The 23,684-nt window shown below is 48.7% G+C and overlaps 1 protein-coding gene across 8 annotated transcripts in view; it reads right to left on the bottom strand.

Moving 5' to 3' along the window:
- The window catches only part of LOC119952875 (cAMP-specific 3',5'-cyclic phosphodiesterase 4C-like), a 392,881-nt gene that overhangs the window by 32,741 nt on the left and 336,456 nt on the right, over positions 1-23,684 (bottom strand). For all 8 annotated transcript variants that reach the window (XM_038776469.1, XM_038776470.1, XM_038776471.1 and 5 more), the window contains 3 exons: positions 18,209-18,282; positions 16,392-16,435; positions 5,290-5,399 (listed from right to left, as the gene is read on the bottom strand). In XM_038776469.1, coding sequence (XP_038632397.1) covers positions 5,290-5,399; positions 16,392-16,435; positions 18,209-18,282 — 228 coding nt within the window. The remainder of the gene's footprint in view (positions 1-5,289; positions 5,400-16,391; positions 16,436-18,208; positions 18,283-23,684) is intronic.

The following is a 23,684-nucleotide window of genomic DNA, read 5'->3' as shown; positions in this document are numbered from 1 at the left end:
GTTACTCCAAAAAATAAAGATAGATGGGTGACGGTGAGAGTGGCTGGGAGGAAGCAGTCAGTACAGGGATCCCCTGTGGTCGTTCCCCTTAGTAACGAGTATACTGCTTTGGATACTTTTGGGGCAGGGGGACTTACCAGGGGTAAGCCATGGGGTACAGGTCTCTGGCACAGAGTCTGTCCCTGTTGCTCAGAAGGGAAGGGGGGAGAGGAGTAGAGCATTAGTCATTGGAGACTCCATAGTTAGGGGGATAGATAGGAATTTCTGTGGGAACGAGAGAGACTCGCGGTTGGTGTGTTGCCTCCCAGGTACCAGTGTCCGCGATATCTCGGATCTTGTTTTCTGGATCCTTAAGGGGAGGGGGAGCAACCCCAAGTCGTTGGCCACATAGGTACCAACGACATAGATAGGAAAAGGGATAGGGATGTAAGGCAGGAATTCAGGGAGCTAGGGTGGAAACATAGATCTAGGACAGAGTTATTATCTCTGGGTTGTTACCCGTGCCACGTACTAGCGAGGCAAGAAATAGGGAGAGAGAGCAGTTGAACACGTGGCTTCAGGGATGATGCAGGAGAGAGTGTTTCAGATTCCTGGATAATTGGGGCTCATTCTCGGGTAGGTGGGACCTCGACAAACGGGATGGTCTACACCTGGACCAGAGTGGTACCAATATCCTGGGGGGGAAATTTGCTAATGCTCTTCCGGAAGGTTTAAACCAGTTCAGCAGGGTTTGGGAACCTGAATTGTAGCTCCAGTATACAAGAGGTTGAGAGTCATGAGGTCATGAGTAAGGTTTCAAAGTTGCAGGAGTGTACCGGCAGGCAGGAAGGTGGTTTAAAGTGTGTCTACTTCAATGCCAGGAGCATCCGGAATAAGGTGGGCGAACTTGTGGCATGGGTTGGTACCTGGGACTTCGATGTTGTGGCCATTTCGGAGACATGGATAGAGTAGGGACAGGAATGGTTGTTGCAGGTTCCGGGGTTTAGATAATTCAGTAAGCTCAGGGAAGGTGGTAAAAGAGAGGGAGGGGTGGCATTGTTAGTCAAGGACAGTATTACGGTGGCAGAAAGGACGTTTGATGAGGACTCGTCTACTGAGGTAGCATGGGCTGAGGTTAGAAACAGGAAAGGAGAGGTCACCCTGTTAGGGATTTTTTATAGGCCTCCGAAAAGTTCCAGAGATGTAGAGGAAAGGATTGTAAAGATGATTCTGGATAGGAGCGAAAGTAATAGGGTAGTTGTTATGGGGGACTTTAACTTTCCAAATATTGACTGGAAACCCTATAGTTTGAGTACTTTAGATGGGTCCGGTTTTGTCCAATGTGTGCAGGAGGGTTTCCTGATACAGTATGTAGATAGGCCAACGAGAGGAGAGGCCATATTGGATTTGGTACTGGGTAATGAACCAGGGCAGGTAATAGATTTGGAGGTAGGTGAACACTTCGGTGATAGTGGCCACAATTTGCTTACATTTTCTTTAGTGATGGAAAGGGATAGGTATATACCGCAAGGCAAGAGTCATATCTGGGGGAAAGGCAATTATGATGCAATGAGGCAAGACTTAGGATGCATCAGGTGGGGAAGGAAACTGCAGAGGACGGGCACAATGGAAATGTGGAGCTTGTTCAAGGAACAGCTATTGCGTGTCCTTGATAAGTATGTACCTGTCATGCAGGGAGGAAGTGGTCGAGCGAGGGAACTGTGGTTTACTAAAGTAGTTGAAACACTTGTCAAGAGGAAGGAGGCAGCTTATGTAAAGATGAGACGTGAAGGTTCAGTTAGGGCGCTCGAGAGTTACAAGTCAGCTAGGAAGGACCTAAAGAGAGAGCTAAGAAGAGCCAGGAGGGGACATGAGAAGTCTTTGGCAGGTAGGAGGATTACCCTAAAGCTTTCTATAGATATGTCTGGAATAAAAGAATGACTAGGATAAGAGTAGGGTCAGTCAAGGACACTCGTGGGAAGTTGTGCGTGGAGTCCGAGGAGATAGGAGAGGTGCTAAATGAATATTTTTCGCCAGTATTCACACAGGAAAAAGACAACGTTGTCGAGGAGAATACGGAGATACAGGCTACTGGATTAGAAGGGCTTGAGGTTCATAAGGAGGAGGTGTTAGCGATTCTGGAAAGTGTTAAAATAGATAAGTCCCCTGGGCCGGAGGGGATTTATCCTAGGATTCTCTGGGAAGCTAGGGAGAAGATTGCTGAGCCTTTGGCTTTGATCTTGAAGTCATCTTTGTCTACAGGAATAGTGCCAGAAGATTGGAGGATAGCTAATGTTGTCCCCTTGTTCAAGAAGGGGATTAGAGACAACCCCGGTAACTATAGACCAGTGAGCCTTACTTCTGTTGTGGGCAAAGTCTTCGAAACGTTTATAAGAGATAGGATGTATAATCATCTGGAAAGGAATAATTTGATTAGAGATAGTCAACACGGTTTTGTGAAGGGTAGGTCGTGCCTCACAAACCTTATTGAGTTCTTTGAGAAGGTGACCAAACAGGTGGATGAGGGTAAAGCAGTTGATGTGGTGTGTGTGGATTTCAGTAAAGCGTTTGATAAGGTTCCCGACGGTAGGCTATTGCAGAAAATACGGAGGCATGGGATTCAGGGTGATTTAGCAGTTTGGATCAGAAATTGGCTAGCTGGAAGACGACAAAGGGTGGTGGTTGATGGGAAATGTTCAGACTGGTGTCCAGTTACTAGTGGTGTACCACAAGGATCTAGTTTGGGGCCACTGTTGTTTGTCATTTTTATAAATGACCTGGAGGAGGGCGTAGAACAGGGGTGGGCAAACTACGGCCCGCGGACCGCATGCGGCCCATCAAGTCATAAAAAAAATAATTTTTTTTTAAGGTTAATGGGGGGGGGGGGGGGGGGGGGGGGGCTGTTGGGTTACTTACTGGTATAAGACCATAAGACATAGGAGTGGAAGAAGGCCATTTGGCCCATCGAGTCCACTCCGCCATTCAATCATGGCTGATGGGCATTTCAACTCCACCTACCAGCATTCTCCCCGTAGCCCTTAATTCCTCGCGACATCAAGAATTTATCTATAAGACCATAAGGATAGGGTGGATACGTTGACTTGAGTAGGGTGATCATTGCTCGGCACAACATCGAGGGCCGAAGGGCCTGTTCTGTGCTGTACTGTTCTATGTTCTATATGAGGCACCCAGAATCATAACCGGGTGAAGTAATTATTTTACTTAATATACTATGCGGCCCTTTAAAATTGTTAATTTCTGAATGTGGCCCTTGCATGGAAAAGTTTGCCCATCCCTGGCGTAGAAGGATGGGTGAGTAAATTTGCAGATGACACGAAAGTCGGTGGAGTTGTGGACAGTGCAGAAGGATGTTACAAGTTACAGAGGGACATAGATAAGCTGCAGAGTTGGACTGACAGGTGGCAAATGGAGTTGAATGCAGAAAAGTGTGAGGTGATTCATTTTGAAAGGAATAACAGGAAGACAGAGTACTGGGCTAATGGTAAGATTCTTGGTAGTGTGGATGAGCAGAGAGATCTCGGTGTCCATGTACATAGATCCTTGAAAGTTGCCACCCAGGTTGAGAGGGTTGCTAAGAAGGCGTACGATGTGTTAACTTTTATTGGCAGAGGGATTGAGTTTCGGAGCCATGAGGTCATGTTGCAGCTGTACAAAACTCTGGTACGGCCGCATTTGGAGTATTGCGCGCAATTCTGGTCGCCGCATTATAGGAAGGATGTGGAAGCATTGGAAAGGGTACAGAGGAGGTTTACCAGAATGTTGCCTGGTATGGTCCAAAGTCCAAAGCACAGTCCAAAGATGTGCGGGTTAGGTGGATTGGCCATGCTAAATTGCCCGTAGTGTCCTAAAAAGTAAGGTTAAGGAGGGGTTGTTGGGTTACGGGTATAGGGTGGATACATGGGTTTGAGTAGGGTGATCATGGCTCGGCACAACATCGAGGGCCGAAGGGCCTGTTCTGTGCTGTACTGTTCTATGTTCTATGGAGGGAAGATCTTATGAGGGAAGGCTGAGGGACTTGAGGCTGTTTTCGTTAGAGAGAAGAAGGTTAAGAGGTGACTCAATTGAGGCATACAAGATGATCAGAGCATGAGATTGGGGGACAGTGAGAGCCTTTTTCCTTGGATAGTGATGTCTAGCATGAGGGGACATAGCTTCAAATTGAGGGGAGATAGATATAGGACAGATGTCAGAGGTAGGTTCTTTACTCAGAGAGTAGTAAGGGTGTGGTATGCCCTGCCTGCAACAGTAGTGGACTCGCCAACACTATGGGCATTCAAATGGTCATTGGATAGACATATGGATGATAAGGGTATAGTGTAGATGGGCTTGAGTGGTTTCACAGGTCTGCGCAACATCGAGGGCCGAAGGGCCTGTACTGCGCTGTAATGTTCTATGTTCTATGACCGCCCAGTGTAGCACACCCTCAGTACTGATCCTCTGACAGCGCTACACTCCCTCAGTACTAACCCTCCGACAGTGCAGCCCTCTCTTAGTACTGACCCTCCGACAGTGCAGCACTCCCTCAGTACTGACCCTCTGACAGTGCAGCACTCCCTCAGTACTGACCCTCCGACAGTGCAGCGCTCCCTCAGCACTGACCCTCTGACAGTGCAGCATTCCCTCAGTACTGACCCTCTGACAGTGCTGCACTCCCTCAGTATTGACCCTCTGACAGTGCAGCACTCCCTTAGTACTGACCCTCTGTCAGTGCAGCATTCCCTCAGTACTGACCCTCTGACAGTGCAGCACTCCCTCAGTATTGACCCTCTGACAGTGCAGTATTCCCTCAGTATTGACCCTCTGACAATGCAGCATTCCCTCAATACTGACCCGCCGACAGTGCAACACTCCCTTTCTACAGATTCTTGTCTTGTGAAACAAACAATGATGGGTTGTTGGGGATGGAGAAAGAGACAATCAGCCAGTTCCCACTTTACCTATGTGGCAACTAATACGATAATGTTTCTGTTGTGCAAATCTAATTCGCTCACTGGAGCTCCCGTGAAGTCTGCTCCTGCTCCCTGGCGTTTCATGGAATTAGACTCTCCATTCGGAGCTGCCTACTCCTACTGGAAAGGATTGCTACCTTGGCCTTTACCCTTGTCCAATCCAAAGCTGCACCCCACGATGGCCGTTACTGAGGAACTGTGATGTGGCCTTTCCAGCTGAACAGTGAGATCAGAACATGAAGGTTACACCTTCGCGGTAGGATGAAGCAGATCAACATCAGAAACCGACACAGAGCACACCCGAGCCCCTCTTGACAGACCACCCCCTTTGTCAGCTCACCTTGTTGGAAGCCATCTCGCTAACAGAATGCCTCGTGTGCAGCGTTTCGAGTTGGTCCAAACACCAGTCCAGTTCTTCTAGTGTCTCGGCAGCCAGTTTGCAGTTCTCCTCTGGGGATAGACAGACAGACAAACAAATGTTCAGCAATGCCACTGATCGCAGTCCTGTTTCCAATAGCACCAGTGCCTGTGGTGGAGCGCAGTGTCGGCTCGGAGACCCCTCCACCCGGGCATGCCCCTTCATCTCTCAGCTCCTGGGCAGAGGGAGGAGGAGAGGGGGGCACTTCCCATCTCTCAGCACCAACGTAAACGGTGAAGGCCCCTTTCCATGTCGAGTCTGACCTTTCCACAGCTGGTTAACGGAATATCTATTTCCTGAATTCAGAGGGTTCGAGCTGATTGTCAATGTCTAAATCTCCCAAAACACACACTGTAGTTCTGCCCATATGCCAGTCTTAAATTACCTGAAAGCACGAGTTTAACAATTTCAATCTTCAATATATAAAAGCGCATTTGGAAATATTTCAACAGCCCCAACTCTCTTTCCACCCTCATTCATTCTTTTTGATTCATTCAGTCACTTTGGAGTTCTGCTGTGAGCTGTTTTGTCATTTTTGTTTTCTCGCTGCCTTGAAATTAACCAAAAGTTATTCTCCCGACAGGTCAATCAGGAGATAGGCATCCCGGAATGGCTCAGTAACTGAATGGGACACTTATCCAACCCATGATTGGAGGGGAGATTCCCGATTCCTGAAGCCTGTTTCCCACTGCCTGCAGATTGTCCCCATGGTCCCTAATGGGCCCCACTGTTTCCTGGTTATCCTCTGCCCATTGATATACTAATAGAATATCTTGGGATTTTCACTATTTTTTAACAGCCGGAGCTTTCTCATATCCCCTTTTTGCTCTCCTAATTTCTTTCTTAAGGGCCACCCTGCACTTTCTGTATCGTGCTAATGCCTCCGCCGATTTGCTCCCTTGTCCCTGACATCAGCCTCTCTTTTCCTACTCATCGTATTCCGAGTATCTCTGATCATCCATGATTCTCTGGGCTTGTTACTTCTTCCTATCACCCAGAAGGGAACATGTTGGGCCTGTGCCCTCACCATTTCCTTTTTGAACACAACCCCCTCCCATTGTTCTTCTGTAGCTTTCCCACATGCAGCTGTTCCCATTCCACCGTGGCCAAAACCTTCCCTATTTTACTACAAATCCACTCCCCCTCAATCCTCATTAAAGGGACCAATCCGGGGAATGTTTGCTGGACCGCCTCCCTTCTTTGAGATGGAGGCCAAAATGGCACAGTGTTCCAGATGTGGTCTGATCAAAGCCTGGAACAACTGTAGCAAGACTTTGTTATTCCTGCACTCCACAATCACCTTGCAATGAAGGCCAAAATACCATGGGCGGGATTCGCCCTTTTAGGGACTAAGTTCCCACGCCTGCCGCAAAACGTGCTAGAATCACTCCGGACTTTTTCTTAGACAGTCCGGGGTGATTCTCTGTTCTCCATGGGGCTAGTACAGGCCTGGCGTGCGTCCCGCAGCTCTGGCTGCCGGCGGGGCCTGTTGCCCAGGCTGCGCATGCGCGTGGCTTCTGCTAGCGGGTCTGCGCACGTGCGCGGCTTCCCACTTCAGCGCGGGCGACGCTGACATGACAGCTGGAGACGGTGGGCCGCGCGGAGGAAGGTAGGTCCTCCTCCGATGGCGATTGCCCGCCGATCGGTGGCCCCCAATCGCGGGCCTGCCCACCACTGAGGCTTCGCCCCAGAGTCCAGTTTCCAACCCCCCCCTCCCAGGACCGCCACCATGGCTGTGAGTCTGAGTCCCGCCGGGTGGTATCAGATTAGAGCCATGCCAGCGGGATTCGCCGCTGTTCAGCCCATCGAGCGCGGAGAATTTTCAGCAGCACCCAACCAGTGCTGCTTGGACTGCGCCGCATGGCCGGCGGGCGATTCTCCGGTCCGCGGAGAATCGCGTCCCAGCGTTTGGGCGGCTTGGCGGTACTCTCGCGCCGCCCCGGCGATTATCCGACCCGCACGGACTCAGAGAATCCCGGCCCATATGCCTTGTACCTGCACATCAACTTTTAGTTTCCCTTGTATGAGCACACCTTTTGAACATAAATATTTGATTGACACCTTTGGAAAAATATTCGGCTTTTCTTTTGTTACTCGCAGTGGATAACCACACTTCACCATATTATAACGTTGGCTAGCGGGTGAGGAGTGAACGGAACTCCTCTGAGATACCCCTGCCCCAAGGATTGAATGGATGTCAATCGACACAGGTTGGCAGCTCGAGCAGGGGAGGTCTGCGGTTGGTACATGTGACACTGTACCCCAGCGAGAGCCTTCAGCAGGAGGCAGGACGAGACACCATGGGAGAAAGTAGTATTTCACCCAAATGCCACAAAACGCTAAGATGGGGAACAAACTCGCCAGAAGGAAGAGGCACAAAACAAAAACTAAACCTTATGTTTGAAGGGACTTGGACTTATCACAACTTGTATGTTGGGCTTCCTGTACAGCTTTGTGCCAGAATGGTACACAAACAGCAATGTGACAATCAGCAGATAATTTGTGCTTTTGCTGATGTTAGTTAATGGATTACTATTGGATCTTTTAAATAGTAACCATGGGACCTTTCACTGTACCTGAAAGGGCAGACAAGGTTTTGATTTAATGTTTCAGTGAAGAACGTCGGACAGTGCAGCACTCCCTCAGTACTGACTTTCTGACAGAGCAGCACTCCCTCAGTACTGACCCTCTGACAGTGCAGCGCTCCCTCAGTACTGACCCTCTGACTATGCAGCACTCCCTCAGTACTGACTCTCTGACAGTGCAGCACTCCCTCAGTACTGACCCTCTGACTATGCAGCACTCCCTCAGTACTGACCCTCTGACAGTGCAGCACTCCCTCAGCACTGACCCTCTGACAGTGCAGCACTCCCTCAGTACTGGCTCTCTGACAGTGCAGCACTCCCTCAGTACTTTTTTTTAAAATTTAGAGTGCCCAATCATTTTTTCCAATTAAGGGGCAATTTAGCGTGGCCAATTCACCTAACCTGCACATCTTTGGGTTGTGGGGGCGAAACCCACGCAGTCACGGGGAGAATGTGCAAACTCCACAAGGACAGTGACCCAGGGCCGGGATTCGAACCCGGGCCCTCAGCGCCGTAGGCAGCAATGCTAACCACTGTGCCACCGTGCTGCCCGCACTCCCTCAGTACTGACCCTCTGACAGTGCAGCACTCCCTCAGTACTGACCCTCTGACAGTGCAGCACTCCCTCAGTTCTGACCCTCTGACAGTGCAGCACTCCCTCAGTACTGACCCTCTGACAGCGCAGCACTCCCTCAGTACTGATCATCTGACAGTGCAGAACTCCCTCAGTACTGACCCTCTGACAGTGCAGAACTCCCTCAGTACTGACCCTCTGACAGTGCAGAACTCCCTCAGTACTGACCCTCTGACAGTACAGCACTCCCTCAGTACTGACCCTCTGACAGTGCAGCACTCCCTCAGTACTGACCCTCTGACAGCGCAGAACTCCCTCAGTACTGACCCTCTGACAGTGCAGCACTCCCTCAGTACTGACCCTCTGACAGTACAGCACTCCCTCAGTACTGACCCGCTGACAGTGCAGCACTCCCTCAGTACTGACCCTCTGACAGCGCAGAACTCCCTCAGTACTGACCCTCTGACAGTGCAGAACTCCCTCAGTCTTCAACGTCTGACAGTGCAACACTCCCTCAGTACTGATTCATCGACAATGCCCTGTTCTCAGTACTACACTTGGAAGCGTGCGTCATCCTGAACTACCTGCCGAACTCTCTGGGCTATAGTTTGAACGCATGAGATTCTGACTCAGGGGTGAGGATGTTCCTCACTGAGCCACCAGCTGACACCAGTGAGATGGAGTTTGTGATGTGGAGAGATGTTTTGAGCTCTGTTGATTTATTTCGAACAGTAGAGCTGATCACTGCTGTGCTCAATTATAGTTGTGGCTTGATTGATTGGACACAGTGCAGGGTCGCTGTGTATATTTAGCAGCCAGTCTGACCCTCTAACATCTCCCCGAGGAGCCATTAGCTACATTATCACTGATGGGTAACTGTAGAGTGAGAAGCACAGGCGCAGCCCTAAGTTTTAATCATTCACCACTGAAATTAATAGTCGTGTTCTTGTAACTGTTCCCAGTGAAATAGACCAAGGAGAATCAAAGAAGCTTTCGAAGAAAAGGGGAGCACTGAAGTACCTGTCTATGACCAAACCTTGGGAACTTTGTGCTTCACACGAACTTAATCTGGGCTCGGGGCGCATGATGGCACAGTGGTTAGCACTGCTGCCTCACGGCGCCAAGGACCCGGGTTCGATCCCGGCTCCAGGTCACTGTCCTTGTGGAGTTTGCACATTCTCCCCGTGAGTGCATGGGTTTCAGCCCCACAAGCCAAAGATGTGCAGGGGAGGTGGATTGGGCCTGCTAAATTGTCCTTTAAAATCAGAAAAAGAAGAATTGGCCATTGTACATTTTTTAAAAAACTTAATCTGTGCTCCGTGCAAGTGATCCAGATGGATAAAGGATTTTCCAGAGGGAAAGGCAGTTCCTGACCCCGACTCCATTCCTCTCTCGTCCCTTCAAAAGAGGGAAAGCAGTCATTTCTCTTTGCTTCTCTGGTGGGTAGCGAGCCAAAAGGAGAAGCATGACATCCAGGCGGGCAGAGGGCTGTATCCTGATGGGCAACAATATCCCTTTAAATACGCAAATGTGGGGGATCTTGTTCAAAGATTGTGTGAAGACCTGCGAGTTTTCAGATCTCCCAAAGGAGATCTTTTCACAAAAAGGTCAGAGCACATTGATTAAACTGGTAAAAAAGCACAGCTCAGGTACGGGAAAGGGTTAACTGGGCACTGAAGGTCAGTGAAAGATGATGGAGTGACTGCCTGGGGTTGGGAGGGGGGGTGCTGGCATCACTAGCAAACAGCCGGGAAGCAAAGAACCAACGCCTGGTGTTCTTATTAATGGTCCTCTGCTGACGTCAATGGGATGGTTAGCATACTCACTGCAGCATGAGAGGCAGTCCTGTGTGGGCTCCCCAGGTACATTGCCAAATGGCGAGAGGAAAAACATGACATGGACTTTCCAGTTTGGGACCTGGAGTGCAACCCAGCAGCCACAGAACTACATAAACCTCTTAACAGATTATCATGCCTCTGCAGCATGGCTGATTTGATTTCAGAGCTGGAAGCTTACCGTGAGGGGCCTCACGGTAGCATGGTGGTTAGCATCAATGCTTCACCGCTCCAGGGTCCCAGGTTCGATTCCCGGCTGGGTCACTGTCTGTGTGGAGTCTGCACGTCCTCCCTGTGTGTGTGGGTTTCCTCGGGGTGCTCCGGTTTCCTCCCACAGTCCAAAGATGTACGGGTTAGGTGGATTGGCCATGCTAAATTGCCCGTAGTGTAAGGTTAATGGGGGGATTGTTGGGTTATGGGTATACGGGTTACGTGGGTTTAAAGTAGGGTGATCATTGCTCGGCACAACATTGAGGGCCGAAGGGCCTGTTCTGTGCTGTACTGTTCTATCCCAGCAGACGAGCTGTGGTGTCTGTGGCTCAGGGGGTAGCAGTCTCGCTTTTGGGTCAGCATACATGTGCATGTGCCCCGTTCCAGAGGCTGGAGCATAAAAATCCACGCTGACAATTCACAGTGCAGTGCAGAGGCAATGCTGCGCTGTTGGAGGGGCTGTATTCTCTGATGAGATATTGGACCACGACCCTGTGTGCATTCAGGTCGATGTCCAAGATCCCAGAGCCACTATTCCAAGAGCAGGGCAATTATCCCCAGTGCCCCGGGGTCAATATTTAGCCCTTGACCAACATCACTCAACAGATTAACTGATCATTTTATGATGCAGTTTATGGGCACTTGCTATGCTGTCATTGGTTGTCACATTTCCTACGTTACAACAGCGACTACACATCAAAATCATAGAATCATAGAATTTACAGTGCAGAAGGAGGCCAGTCGGCCCAACGAGTCTGCACCATCTCTTGAAAAGAGCACCCTACTTAAGCCCACAACTCCCTATCCCCGTAAGAGTACTTTAGATGGGTCCGGTTTTGTCCAATGTGTGCAGGAGGGTTTCCTGACGCAGTATGTAGATAGGCCAACGAGAGGCGAGGCCGTATTGGATTTGGTACTGGGTAATGAACCAGGACAGGTGTTAGATTTGGAGGAAGGTGAACACTTTGGTGATAGTGACCACAATTCGATTACATTTACATTAGTGATGGAAAGGGATAGGTATATACTGCAAGGCAAGAGTCATATCTGGGGGAAAGGCAATTATGATGCGATGAGGCAAGACTTAGGATGCATCGGCTGGAGAGGAAAACTGCAGGAGATGGGCACAATGGAAATGTGGAGCATGTTCAAGGAACAGCTACTGCGTGTCCTTGCTAAGTATGTACCTGTCAGGCAGGGAGGAAGTGGTCGAGCGAGGGAACCATGGTTTACTAAAGCAGTTGAATCACTTGTCAAGAGGAAGGAGGAGGCTTATGCAATGATGAGACGTGATGGTTCAGTTAGGGCGCTTGAGAGTTACAAGTTAGCTAGGAAGGCTCTAAAGAGAGAACTACGAAGAGCCAGGAGGGGACATGAGAAGTCTTTGGCAGGAAGGATCAAGGATAACCCTAAAGCTTTCTATAGATATGTCAGGAATAAAAGAATGACTTGGGTAAGAGTAGGGCCAGTCAAGGACACTCGTGGGAAGTTGTGCGTGGAGTCCAAGGAGATAGGAGAGGTGCTAAATGAGTATTTTTCGTCAGTATTCACACAGGAAAAGGACAATGTTGTCGAGGAGAATACGGAGATACAGGCTACTAAACTAGAAGGGCTTGAGGTACATAAGGAGGTGTTAGCGATTCTGGAAAGTGTTAAAACAGATAAGTCCCCTGGGCCGGATGGGATTTATCCTAGGATCCTCTGGGAAGCTAGGGAGGAGATTGCGGAGCCTTTGATCTTTAAGTCATCTTTGTCTTCAGGAATAGTGCCAGAAGACTGGAGGATAGCAAATGTTGTCCCCTTGTTCAAGAAGGGGAGTAGAGACAACCTCGGTACCCATAGACCAATGAGTCTTAATTCTGTTGTGGGAAAAGTCTTCGAAACGTTTATAAGAGATAGGATGTATAATCATCTGGAAAGGAATAATTTGATTAGAGATAGTCAACACGGTTTTGTGAAGGGTGGGTCGTGCCTCACAAACCTTATTGAGTTCTTTGAGAAGGTGACCAAACAGGTGGATGAGGGTAAAGCAGTTGATGTGGTGTATATGGATTTCAGTAAAGCGTTTGATAAGGTTCCCGACGGTAGGCTATTGCAGAAAATACGGAGGCATGGGATTCAGGGTGGTTTAGCAGTTTGGATCAGAAATTGGCTAGCTGGAAGAAGACAAAGGATGGTGGTTGATGGAAAATGTTCTGACTGGTGTCCAGTTACTAGTGGTGTACCACAAGGATCTGTTTTGGGGCCGCTGCTGTTTGTCATTTTTATAAATGACCTGGAGGAGGGCGTAGAAGGATGGGTGAGTAAATTTGCAGATGACACTAAAGTCGGTGGAGTTGTGGACAGTGCAGAAAGATGTTACAAGTTACAGAGGGACATAGATAAGCTGCAGAGCTGGGCTGACAGGTGGCAAATGGAGTTTAATGCAGAAAAGTGTGAGGTGATTCATTTTGAAAGGAATAACAGGAAGACAGAGTACTGGGCTAATGGTAACATAGATAGAACAGTACAGCACAGAACAGGCCCTTCGGCCCTCAATGTTGTGCCGAGCAATGATCACCCTACTCAAACACACGTATCCACCCTATACCCGTAACCCAATAACCCCCTCTTAACCTTACTTTTTAGGACACTACGGGCAATTTAGCATGGCCAATCCACCTAACCCGCACATCTTTGGACTGTGGGAGGAAACCGGAGCACCCGGACGAAACCCACGCACACACGGGGAGGATGTGCAGACTCCGCACAGACAGTGACCCAGCCAGGAACTGAACCTGGGACCCTGGAGCTGTGAAGCATTGACGCTAACCACCATGCTACCGTGCTGCCCTTTTATCCTGGCCAATCCACCTAACCTGCGCATCTTTGTGACTGTGGGAGGAAACCGGAGCACCCGGAGGAAACCCACGCACACACGGGGAGGATGTGCAGACTCCACACAGACAGTGACCCAAGCCGGAATCGAACCTGGGACTCTGGAGCTGTGAAGCGATTGTGCTATCCACAATGCTACCGTGCTGCCCACTTGGTAGTGTGGATGAGCAGAGAGATCTCGGTGTCCATGTACATAGATCCTTGAAAGTTGCCACCCAGGTTGAGAGGGTTGTTAAGAAGGCGTACGGTGTGTTAGCGTTTATTGGGAGAGTGCCTGCAACAGTAGTGGACACGCCAACACGAAACTCATTCAAATGGTCATTTGATAGGCATATGGACGATAAGGGAATAGTGTAGATGGGCGTTACAGGGCTTTCACAAGTCGGCACAACATTGAGGGCTGAAGGGCCTGTACTGCACTGTAATTTTCTATGTTCTATGTAAACCAGTAACCCCACCTTAGCTAAGGGCAATTTAGCATGGTCAATCCACCTAACCTGCACATCTTTGGACTGTGGGAGGAAACCGGAGCACCCGGAGGAAACCCACGCAGACACGGGGAGAACGTGCAAACTTCGCACAGACAGTGACCCAAGCCGGGATTCGAACCTGGGACCCTGGAGCTGTGAAGCAACTATGCTAACCACTATGCTACCGTGCTGCCCCACATCATGGGCTGTAAAGCACTTTGAAATGGCTTGTGATCATCAAAGGTGCTGCAGAAATTCAAGTTCCTGTTTCATCCTGACACTAAGTTATGCAGTTATGCAGTTGCCCTTCAACAAAAAAAAAGAACAATACAACACAGGACCAGGCCCTTCGGCCCTCCAAACCTGTGCAGATCACGTGTCCTATCTAGACCAACTGCCTGTATCCTTCTATACCCCGTCTGTTCATGTGTCTATCTAGATAAGTCTTAAAGGTCGCTGACGTATCTGCTTCAACCACCTCACCTGGCAGTGCATTCCAGGCCACCACCACCCTCTATGTAAAAAAACTACCACTGCACATCTCCAGTGAACTTATCCCCCCCTCACCTTGAACTTGTGCCCCCTTGTAATTGCCATTTCCGCCCAGGAAAAAAGCCTCCAACTGTTCACTCTATTTATCATAGATTATCATACAATTTACAGTGCAGAAGGAGGCCATTCGGCCCATCGAGACTGCACCTGCTCTTGGAAAGAGCACCTACTCAAGGTCAACACCTCCACCCTATCCCCATAACCCAGTAACCACACCCAACACTAAGGGCACTTTTGGACACTAAGGGCAATTCCTCATGGCCAATCCACCTAACCTGCACATCTTTAGACTGTGGGAGGAAACTGGAGCACCCGGAGGAAACCAACGCACACACGGGGAGGATGTGCAGACTCGACACAGACAGTGACCCAGCCGGGAACTGAACCTGGGACCCTGGAGCTGTGAAGCATTGACGCTAACCACCATGCTACCGTGCTGCCCTTTTATCATGGCCAATCCACCTAACCTGCACATCTTTGTGACTGTGGGAGGAAACCAGAGCACCCGGAGGAAACCCACGCACACACGGGGAGGATGTGCAGACTCCGCATAGACAGTGACCCAAGCCGCAATCGAACCTGGGACCCTGGAGCTGTGAAGCAATTGTGCTAACCACAATGCTACCGTGCTGCCCCTCATAGTTTTATAAACTTCTATCAAGTCGCTCTTCAGCCTCCATCTTTCTAGGGAGAACAATCCCAGTTTATTCAATCTCTCCTCATAACTAATACCCTCCGTACCAGGCAACATCCTGGAAACTTTTCTGTACTCCAAAGACTCCACGTTATTCTGGTAGTGTGGTGACCAGAATTGGACACAGTATTCCAAATGTGGCCCAACCTGCGTTCTATATAACTGTAACATAATATGCAAACTTTTACACTCAATGCCTCTTCCGATGAAGGCAAGCATGCCTTATGCTTTCTTTAACACCATTTCCACCTGTGCTGCCACTTTTAAGGATCTGTGGACATTGCTTTTATCACGTTATCGGGAAAGGGGCGAATCCTCGTTATAGGACCAACAGGGGTGACAATTCACTGCTTAGGCCCCAGCTGGAGTGGTGCCCCCCCCATTCTCACTTCCATACTTTCGGAAAGATGTCCAAGACCATGGAGAGGGTGCAGAGGAGATTTACCGGAATGCTGCCAGTTACGAGGGAGAGACAGGAGACACTGGGATTCTTCTCCTGAGAGCACAGGAGGTTAAGGGGAGATTTGACCGGGATGTTCAAAAGCATGAAGGTTTTGGTCGAGTAAATAGGGAGAAATTCTTTGCACTCGCAAGAGATACAAGATAATTAGCCAAACAACCAGAGGGGAAGGTGAGGAGAATTCTTTGTTTGAACCAAGTGATCTGCTGTGACCTGGAATGCAGTGGTGGGAAGTGCGGTGGAATTAGATTCAATCGCAACTTTCAGAAGAAGTGGAAAAAATTAAAATGAATAATTGTCAGGCTACGAAGAAAGAGAAGAGTGGGACTAATTGGCTAGTCGTTTCAAAAAGCTCTCACAGGTATGATAGGCTGAATGGTGTAAACAGAACTCATTCAATACCCACTCCCACCTCTCACTCGAGGCTCACTGTAGTTCTGGTTCTGAAAGAATTTGTAACTTGAGGGAACACGGTCTCAAACAAATCTACGGCCTCCCCGATTTTCTTTCTCTTAACCCCATGCAACGAGGAGGCTGACTCACTCCGGGGTTTGAGGTTACAGGATGTGAGACATTCCTCAAGTATGAACTGAGACAGATTGCCGCGGACTATTCACTGTATGAGAGTGGGGTGGGGTGTCACAACTGAGGCCAGCACAGTCCCACACCTGCACCCATGCACATATGCCTCTGAGCAAGCCAGCTTTCACAGGCCTGAAATAAGGCAAGTCCATGCCGAGGTAGGCACACTCGACCCATTCACTCACCTGCCATGGTTTGTTTGCTTCCCGACGTCCATCTCTTATTCGGTCTGTTAACAGGAGAAGCACAAAGACAGGGTCAGAGACCAGTCTATCACCATGCCACAATATAGAGGTCACGGGTCAACCTCAAGTATGCATTCATGTCATCTGGACAAGCAAATGGTCAGTTCAGTATCTCACTCCAACAAGCCAATAGCAACCATTAGACACTCTCAAGGCAGGTACAGCATGGGGTTAGATACAGAGTAAAGCTCCCACTATACTGTCCCCATCAAATATTCCCAGGGCAGATACAGAACAAGGTTAGATACAGAGTAAAGCTCTTTCTTCACTGTACCCATCAAACACTCCCAGGACAGGTACAACACAGGGTTAGATACAGAGTAAAGCTCCCTCTACACTGTCCCCATCAAACACTCCCACGGCAGGTACAGCACGGGGTTAGATACAGAGTAAAGCTCCCTCTACACTGTCCCCAATAAACACTCCCAGGGCAGGTACAGCACAAGGTTAGATACAGATTAAGACACCTTCTGCACTGTTCCCTTAAACTCTCCCAGGGCAGCTGCAGCAAAGTGTTAGATACATTGTAAAGCTCCTCTACACTGCCCCCGATCAAACACTCCCAGGACAGGTACAGCACGGGGTTAGATACATTGTAAAGCTCCCTCTACACTGCCCCCGATCAAACACTCCCAGTACAGGTACAGTATGGAGTTAGATACATTGTAAAGCTCCCTCTACACTGTCCCCATCAAACACTCCCAGGACAGGTACAGTATGGAGTTAGTAACATTGCAAAGCTGCCATCCACACTCACACGTATACATTGCAGTAACTGCAGAATGATCCAAGAACAGGAAACCCAGATGATTTGCCTTGACCCGAACCCAAAGTTATGGAGGAACCCTGGAAGCTCTCTGTTCCAATGGGTTCAGGTCCCATGGCCAACTCTGTTAAAGTCTTCACACCACCAGGATTCAATCTGGGGAGAGCTGCCTTCTTCAACTGCTGCAGTCTCGAAGGTGTAGCTACACCCACAGTGCTGTTAGGGAGGGAATTCTCAGATTTTGACCAAGTGAATAGGACGGAATGGCAATATATTTCGAAGACACGATGTTGACTGATTGGGAGGGGAACCTCCAGATGGTGGTGGTCCCAGGTATCTACTGCCCTTGTCCTTCTAGAAGGTAGTGGGTGTGGGTTTGGAGGGTGCTGCTTAAGGAAATTTGGTGAGTTCCTGCACTATATTTTGTAGAAGATACAAACAGCTGCTACTGCGTGTTGGTGGTGGAGAGTTTGAATGTTTGTGGATGAAGGAGCAATCAAGTGGACTCTTTTGTCCTGAATGGTGTTGAGCTTCTTGAATGTTTTTGGAGCTGCACTCATCCAGGCAAGTGGAGAGTATTCCATTGCACTCCTGACTTGTGTCTTGTAGATGGTGGATGGGCTTTAGAGGGCCAGGAGGTGAGTTATTCGCCGCAGAATTCCTAACCTTAGGCCTGATCTGGTAGCCACGGTATCTACATGGCTAGTCCAGTTCAGTTTCTGGGTAATGGTGACCCCCAGGATGTTGATGTTAAGCTGTAACTCCTCTCGTGGGTCTGGTGCCTTTCACTGAGGCATGACAGCTGTTGTTGTGTTATTTACTGGGAGCTCGCCGGCTAACGGCTATTCCTTGTAGGTCTACGAAGATTCAGCGCTACCTGGAGGATAGGGGGTTCTGGGGAATCGATGGAAAGCTGCACCATGTGCTTCATCCAGGAGGCAGTTGAGCCCTCACATGTCCCACCCTCTCTGCCCCCCATCAAACCCCTTACTTGCTCTTTGCAGGATCCTGTACAATTGTCAATGTAGAAAAGTTATTCCTCACAGTCCGCAAACTAGCCAGCACCTGAGGAAAAATGGCAAAGGATAGGTTACAAAATCTTTGAATCAAGAACTTGGGGTATATGCAAATCAATCAGCTATATTTTGTCTAGCTTCTTGGACCACACAGAAATAATATCCACTTGGATGAGAGTTTGGAGTGCAGTTGATGGGTGATGCCAGTGGAATCTCTGCCTCAGGTTCTACAGAAGGGGCAAATACAGTCCTCGTCTGTTTCAGCCAGCTCTCACCCTGAATCCATTCATTATATTCCTTCACCCATTCCCCACCCCCTTATTGGGATTCTCCTTTCCTACTGCCAGCATAACCCCAGCCGTGGGTTTCCTAATGCCATGGGGTGGCCTCAATGGGAAATCCCATTGACAAATGGTGGGATGAGGGAATCCCGCTTCCAGAGAAGGGGGCGCCGCTGAAAAACATGTGGTTGGGGGCCCGGAGAATCCCACCACTGATCTCTTCCATCATCACATCACTCCCTGCTTCTCCGAATTTCTTGCTCCGTTCTCAAATGAACGATTGGTCCCAGCTGTGACTCAATGGGTAGCACTCTTTCCCCTGGGTCAGACGGTTGTGGGTTCAACTTCCATTCCTGTGATCCGAGTCTATAATTCAGACCGACACTCTAGTGCCATGTTGAGGGAGTGCTGCACTTCCGGAAGTGCCAGCTTTTGCCTTTAAACCAAAGCTCTGTCGGCCTTTTCAGGGGGAATTAAGGGATCCCGTGGCACATTTTCAAAGAGGAGCAGGAGAATTTTTTGACAGTCCTGACCAATACTTTTCCCTCAACCATCACTATAGAAATAAAACAGATTATCTGAGCCTTTTCACATTGCTCTTAGTGGGATCTGCCTGTGGGCAAATTGGCTGTCATGTTCCCTACTTTACAGCAGATACACTTGAAAGGCTCTTTATTGACTGTAAAGTGCTTCAGGGTTGAACTGAGGCCCTGAGAAGTGTTGGATAGATACGAGTTAAATGGTGAAAAATGAGGAACATGGAAGTCCAAAGAGGTTTACTGGTTTATACACATGGATCAGTAAAATGTAGCAATCTGATACCAAAAAAAATTATAAAAGGCAAGTAGAAAGATGATAAGAAGAGATAACAAACGAGGCCAGTACTCCCTGAAATATTAACGGGTGGTTTGTTGGGAGATTTAGGATTATGAAAAGAGTCGATAATTTTGTTATTGTGGTCAGGATTTTGTTCCCCGCTGGAGGTGGGTCTCGGGCAAAAGGACGGAAACTAAAAACAACAATCAGATTTAGGCTGGTTATTGAAAAAGTAGAAGTAAGGAATGCTCTCACACAAAAAGGAATAGAGGCAGGCTGTATTAATAATTTCAAATCAGAGATCCATAGAGTTTTACTGTAAAAGGGATTTAACGGACATTGTGCAAGGGAAATGCATGGCATACATCAGCCATGATCTCATTCAATGCAGTACTGGTGGTGGGGTGAATGGCCTCCCCCAGTTCCTATTACTTCCTTTGGTGGCCAGACCACCTGCAACACAAACCAATATCTGAATTACACTCGGGTCCAGCTCAGTGACAACAATCGGAGCTCGGTGTAATGGCCCAGCAAAGTGAGAGCGATGGGTCTCAGAAATGTAAATTTTGCAGCTTTGAGTACCAAAGCCTTTTCTCTTTATCAATGAATGGGATCTTGTTAATATCTTAACAGATAATTTCATACAAAACATTCTAACAGTTTTGAAGCTGATGACGGCAATGTGTGCTCTCTCCAATCATTAAACCTTTTAGGAAATATGCTTTCTATACTTGCTTGTTCTGCCCATTTAAATCAAGACGCGAGAACTCAGGAATGGGATATTTACTGAATATTGGGCAAACAGTACTTGCATCAAACACAATGCAGAGTAAAGCTCCCTCAACACGATCCGCAACAAACACACCCATGATAGGTACAGCACAGGATTGGATAAAGGATAAATCTCCCTCTGCACTGTCCCCATCAAGCACTCCCATGGCAGGTACAACACAGGGTTAGATACAGAGTAAAGCTCCCGCTACACTGTCCCCATCAAACACTCCCAGGACAGGTACAGCACGGGGTTAGATACAGAATAAAGCTCCCTCTGCTCTGCCCCCATCAAACACTCCCAACACAGGTACAGCACAGGGTTAGATACAGAGTAAAGAGCCTTCTACACTGTCCCCATCAAACACTCCCTTATTCCCAGAACACATACAGCATGGGGTGAGATACAGAGTAAAGCTCCATCTACACTGTCCCCATCAAACACTCCCAGGACAGGTACAGCATGGGGTTAGATACAGAGTAAAGCTCCCTCCACACTGCCACCAACAAAACACTCCCAGGACAGGTACAGCACGGGGTTAGATACAGAGTAAAGCTCCCTCCACACTGCCACCAACAAAACACTCCCAGGACAGGTATAGCACGGGGTTCCCTGCAGAGTAAAGCTCCCTCTACACTGCCACCATCAAACACTCCCAGGACAGATAAAGCACGGGGTTCGATACAGAATAATGTTCATGACATGTTACTTCAGTAAAATGTCTCATCCACATGCTCCATTCTTCGACCTCTTTCCGGCTGAACATGCCCCAAGCACATCTCATGTAGAAGAGACAAATCAGACAGGATCTTCATTCATCCATCTGGCACTGGCACACACCCTCACTGTGATACTCACAGGCACCTCTTCAGACCTGACAGTGGGGTGGAGCTGGTGGCCAGGTACATGTCCAGACTTGGCAGGGGTGGGGGTGTGGGGAGTTAGGGTTCAGAGGGCAGGCACCTTTCCAGGCACAGCCGATGGGGGCAGGTACCTGTTCACACTCAGGGTCAAGTATTCATACTGTCATAATATACACACAAGTATATGATGGTGCATAGACAGACACTGACTGACACACTGAATGACCAATCAACATACAGAACACAGCAGCCAATCACCAGACAGGACACGGCCACTATAAAGCCAGAGGGCACTAGTTTTCCCGCTCTCTTGGGATGCAGCCTCTCAGGCAGCCAGAGCCCGTGATCAGCAACACGAACATCTACCATGTGGTAGCAGGATAGTCTGGTCAGGTTAGCCTCAGGTCTCCAGTCAACTCAACATAGTATCAACCCACAGTTCAAGTATGTTTAACAGCTCATAGTTAAATAAGATAGAGTTGTACTACAAGTGTTGGTAGCCTTTCTCTCTCACTGCTATGGTAAACGCAATCCTCGAAGACCCAGCATACCCAACAAATCACATACATGCTGTTACCTGTGGAAAGTTAACTTCTGGAGGAGATTCAGGAAGATTCAGCCGTACACGCGCAGCCCAAGACTTGGGCTGAGGGGCAGGCTCAACATCAGGCTCAGGTTGAGGTTGAGACTTGGTTTTAGGCTCAGGTCGAGGTTGAGACTTGGTTTTAGGCTCAGGTCGAGGTTGAGACTCGGTTTTAGGCTCAGGTCGAGGTTGAGACTTGGTTTTAGGCTCAGGTCGAGGTTGAGACTCGGTTTTAGGCTCAGGTCGAGGTTGAGACTCGGTTTTAGGCTCAGGTCGAGGTTGACCATTAACCTTTGCTTCCTGGGGTTAAACAGCGGCACAGTGGTTAACACTGCCTCCTCACAGCACTGAGGATCCAGGTTTGATCCCGACCATTGCTCACTGTCCGTGTGGAGTTTGCATATTCTCCCTGTGTCTGTGTGGGTCTCATCTATGATTAATCATAGATCATAGAATTTACAGTGCAGAAGGAGGCCATTCGGCCCATCGAGTCTGCACCAAACTGTACAAAGCGCACCCTACTCAAGCCCACATATCTACCCTATCCTTGTAACCCAGTAACCCTCACTTAACCTTTTTGGACACGAAGGGTAATCTAGCATGGCCAATCCACCTAACCTGCACATCTTTGGACTGTGGGAGGAAACCGGAGCACCCGGAGGAAACCCACACAGGCACAGGGAGAACGTGCAGACTCCACACAGACAGTGACCCAGCCGGAAATCGAACCTGGGACCCTGGAGCTGTGAGGCAACTGTGCTAACCATTGTGCTACCGTGCTGCCTGCACGGGTTAATCCATGACTTTCTAAATCAAGACATACCCTTTCCCTTATAATCTTTCCAATAATTTTCCCACCACCGAGGTTAGACTGTCAGTGTGTGCCATCTACACTATACAAGATGGTACCATGTAGCACCTCAAAGGCTCCTTCAACAGGGCATTCCTATGACGGCTAAGAGGACAAGAGGAACAGGCACATGAAAACACCTGCACCAGTAAGTTCCTCTTCAAGTCACACACTTCATCCCGACTTGGAAATACAGAAGCATTCTTTCAGCACGGTTGCATCAGATTCTGAAAATACTTCCCCCCCCCACCTAACAGAACTGTGGGGAACAGTTTCACCACACACACACTGCACCAGTTCAATGTGGTGATTCACGATCAGTTTCTCAAGGGGAAACTTGCAATGAGCAGCAAATGAGACACCCACAACCGGAGAGTGAATTAAACAAAATCTTCACTGGCGGCCTACATTTGACCTCACTCCTATACACACACAAGACCACCACTGGACAGCGAATAGACATGGAAGCTGTTCCAGAATTGTTCTCTGCTCCACCCTGGATGAGATTTGTAATTCTGCATTAACTGACAACTGAACTTGGACCCTTTCTGCCCTGTGTGGGCCAAAAGATTCCTGGCAACGGCTGCTGGAATATCAGGATACTGGCAGATAATGTTACTACACAGATGGTGGGAGTTCCCCAAGTCTGATGTGACCTCTGAATCCCACAGACAAATGTGGGACACTAAAATACTTCTCAAAATCGAGGTTAAACACAGATCTTTCTTCTCTGGGTCCAGTGTTTGACCAGATTGAAGGAATTAAATTTTGTCTTTGTTACTAACTGCTGGGGCTCCACTTGACAGGCATTTGGGCAGATTCTGTGATTGCACCCCGAGCTTGGGATGCAATCAATAATCCAACATAAAGTGCAATAAATTAGCAATCACATTAACCAGGTCAGAGGAAAGGGTGGCACAGTGGTTAGCACTGCTGCCTCACAGCGCCGAGGACTGTCCGTGAGGAGTTTGCACATTCTTCCCCTGTCTGCGTGGGTCTCACCCCCACAACCCAAAGATGTGCAGGTTAAGTGGATTGGCCATGCTAAATTGCCCCTTAATTGGGAATTTAAAAAACAAATTGGGTACTCTAAATTTATGTTGAGAAAAACAACAGATCACAGGGTGGTTGGTTTGGGAATTGGAAAATATGTCTCCCTCAGAGACTGGGACTAATCCACATTTTTATGACACTGTAGAGAGAGCTCTACTCTGTGACTAACCCCATGCTGTACCTGTCCTGGGAGCGTTTGATGTGGACATTTTCGAAGAGCTTTACTCTGTATC

This window comes from Scyliorhinus canicula, chromosome 18 (genome assembly GCF_902713615.1).
Source record: "Scyliorhinus canicula chromosome 18, sScyCan1.1, whole genome shotgun sequence".
Classification (NCBI taxonomy): Eukaryota; Metazoa; Chordata; class Chondrichthyes; order Carcharhiniformes; family Scyliorhinidae; genus Scyliorhinus; species Scyliorhinus canicula.
This window is presented reverse-complemented; position numbering and strand designations above follow the sequence as displayed.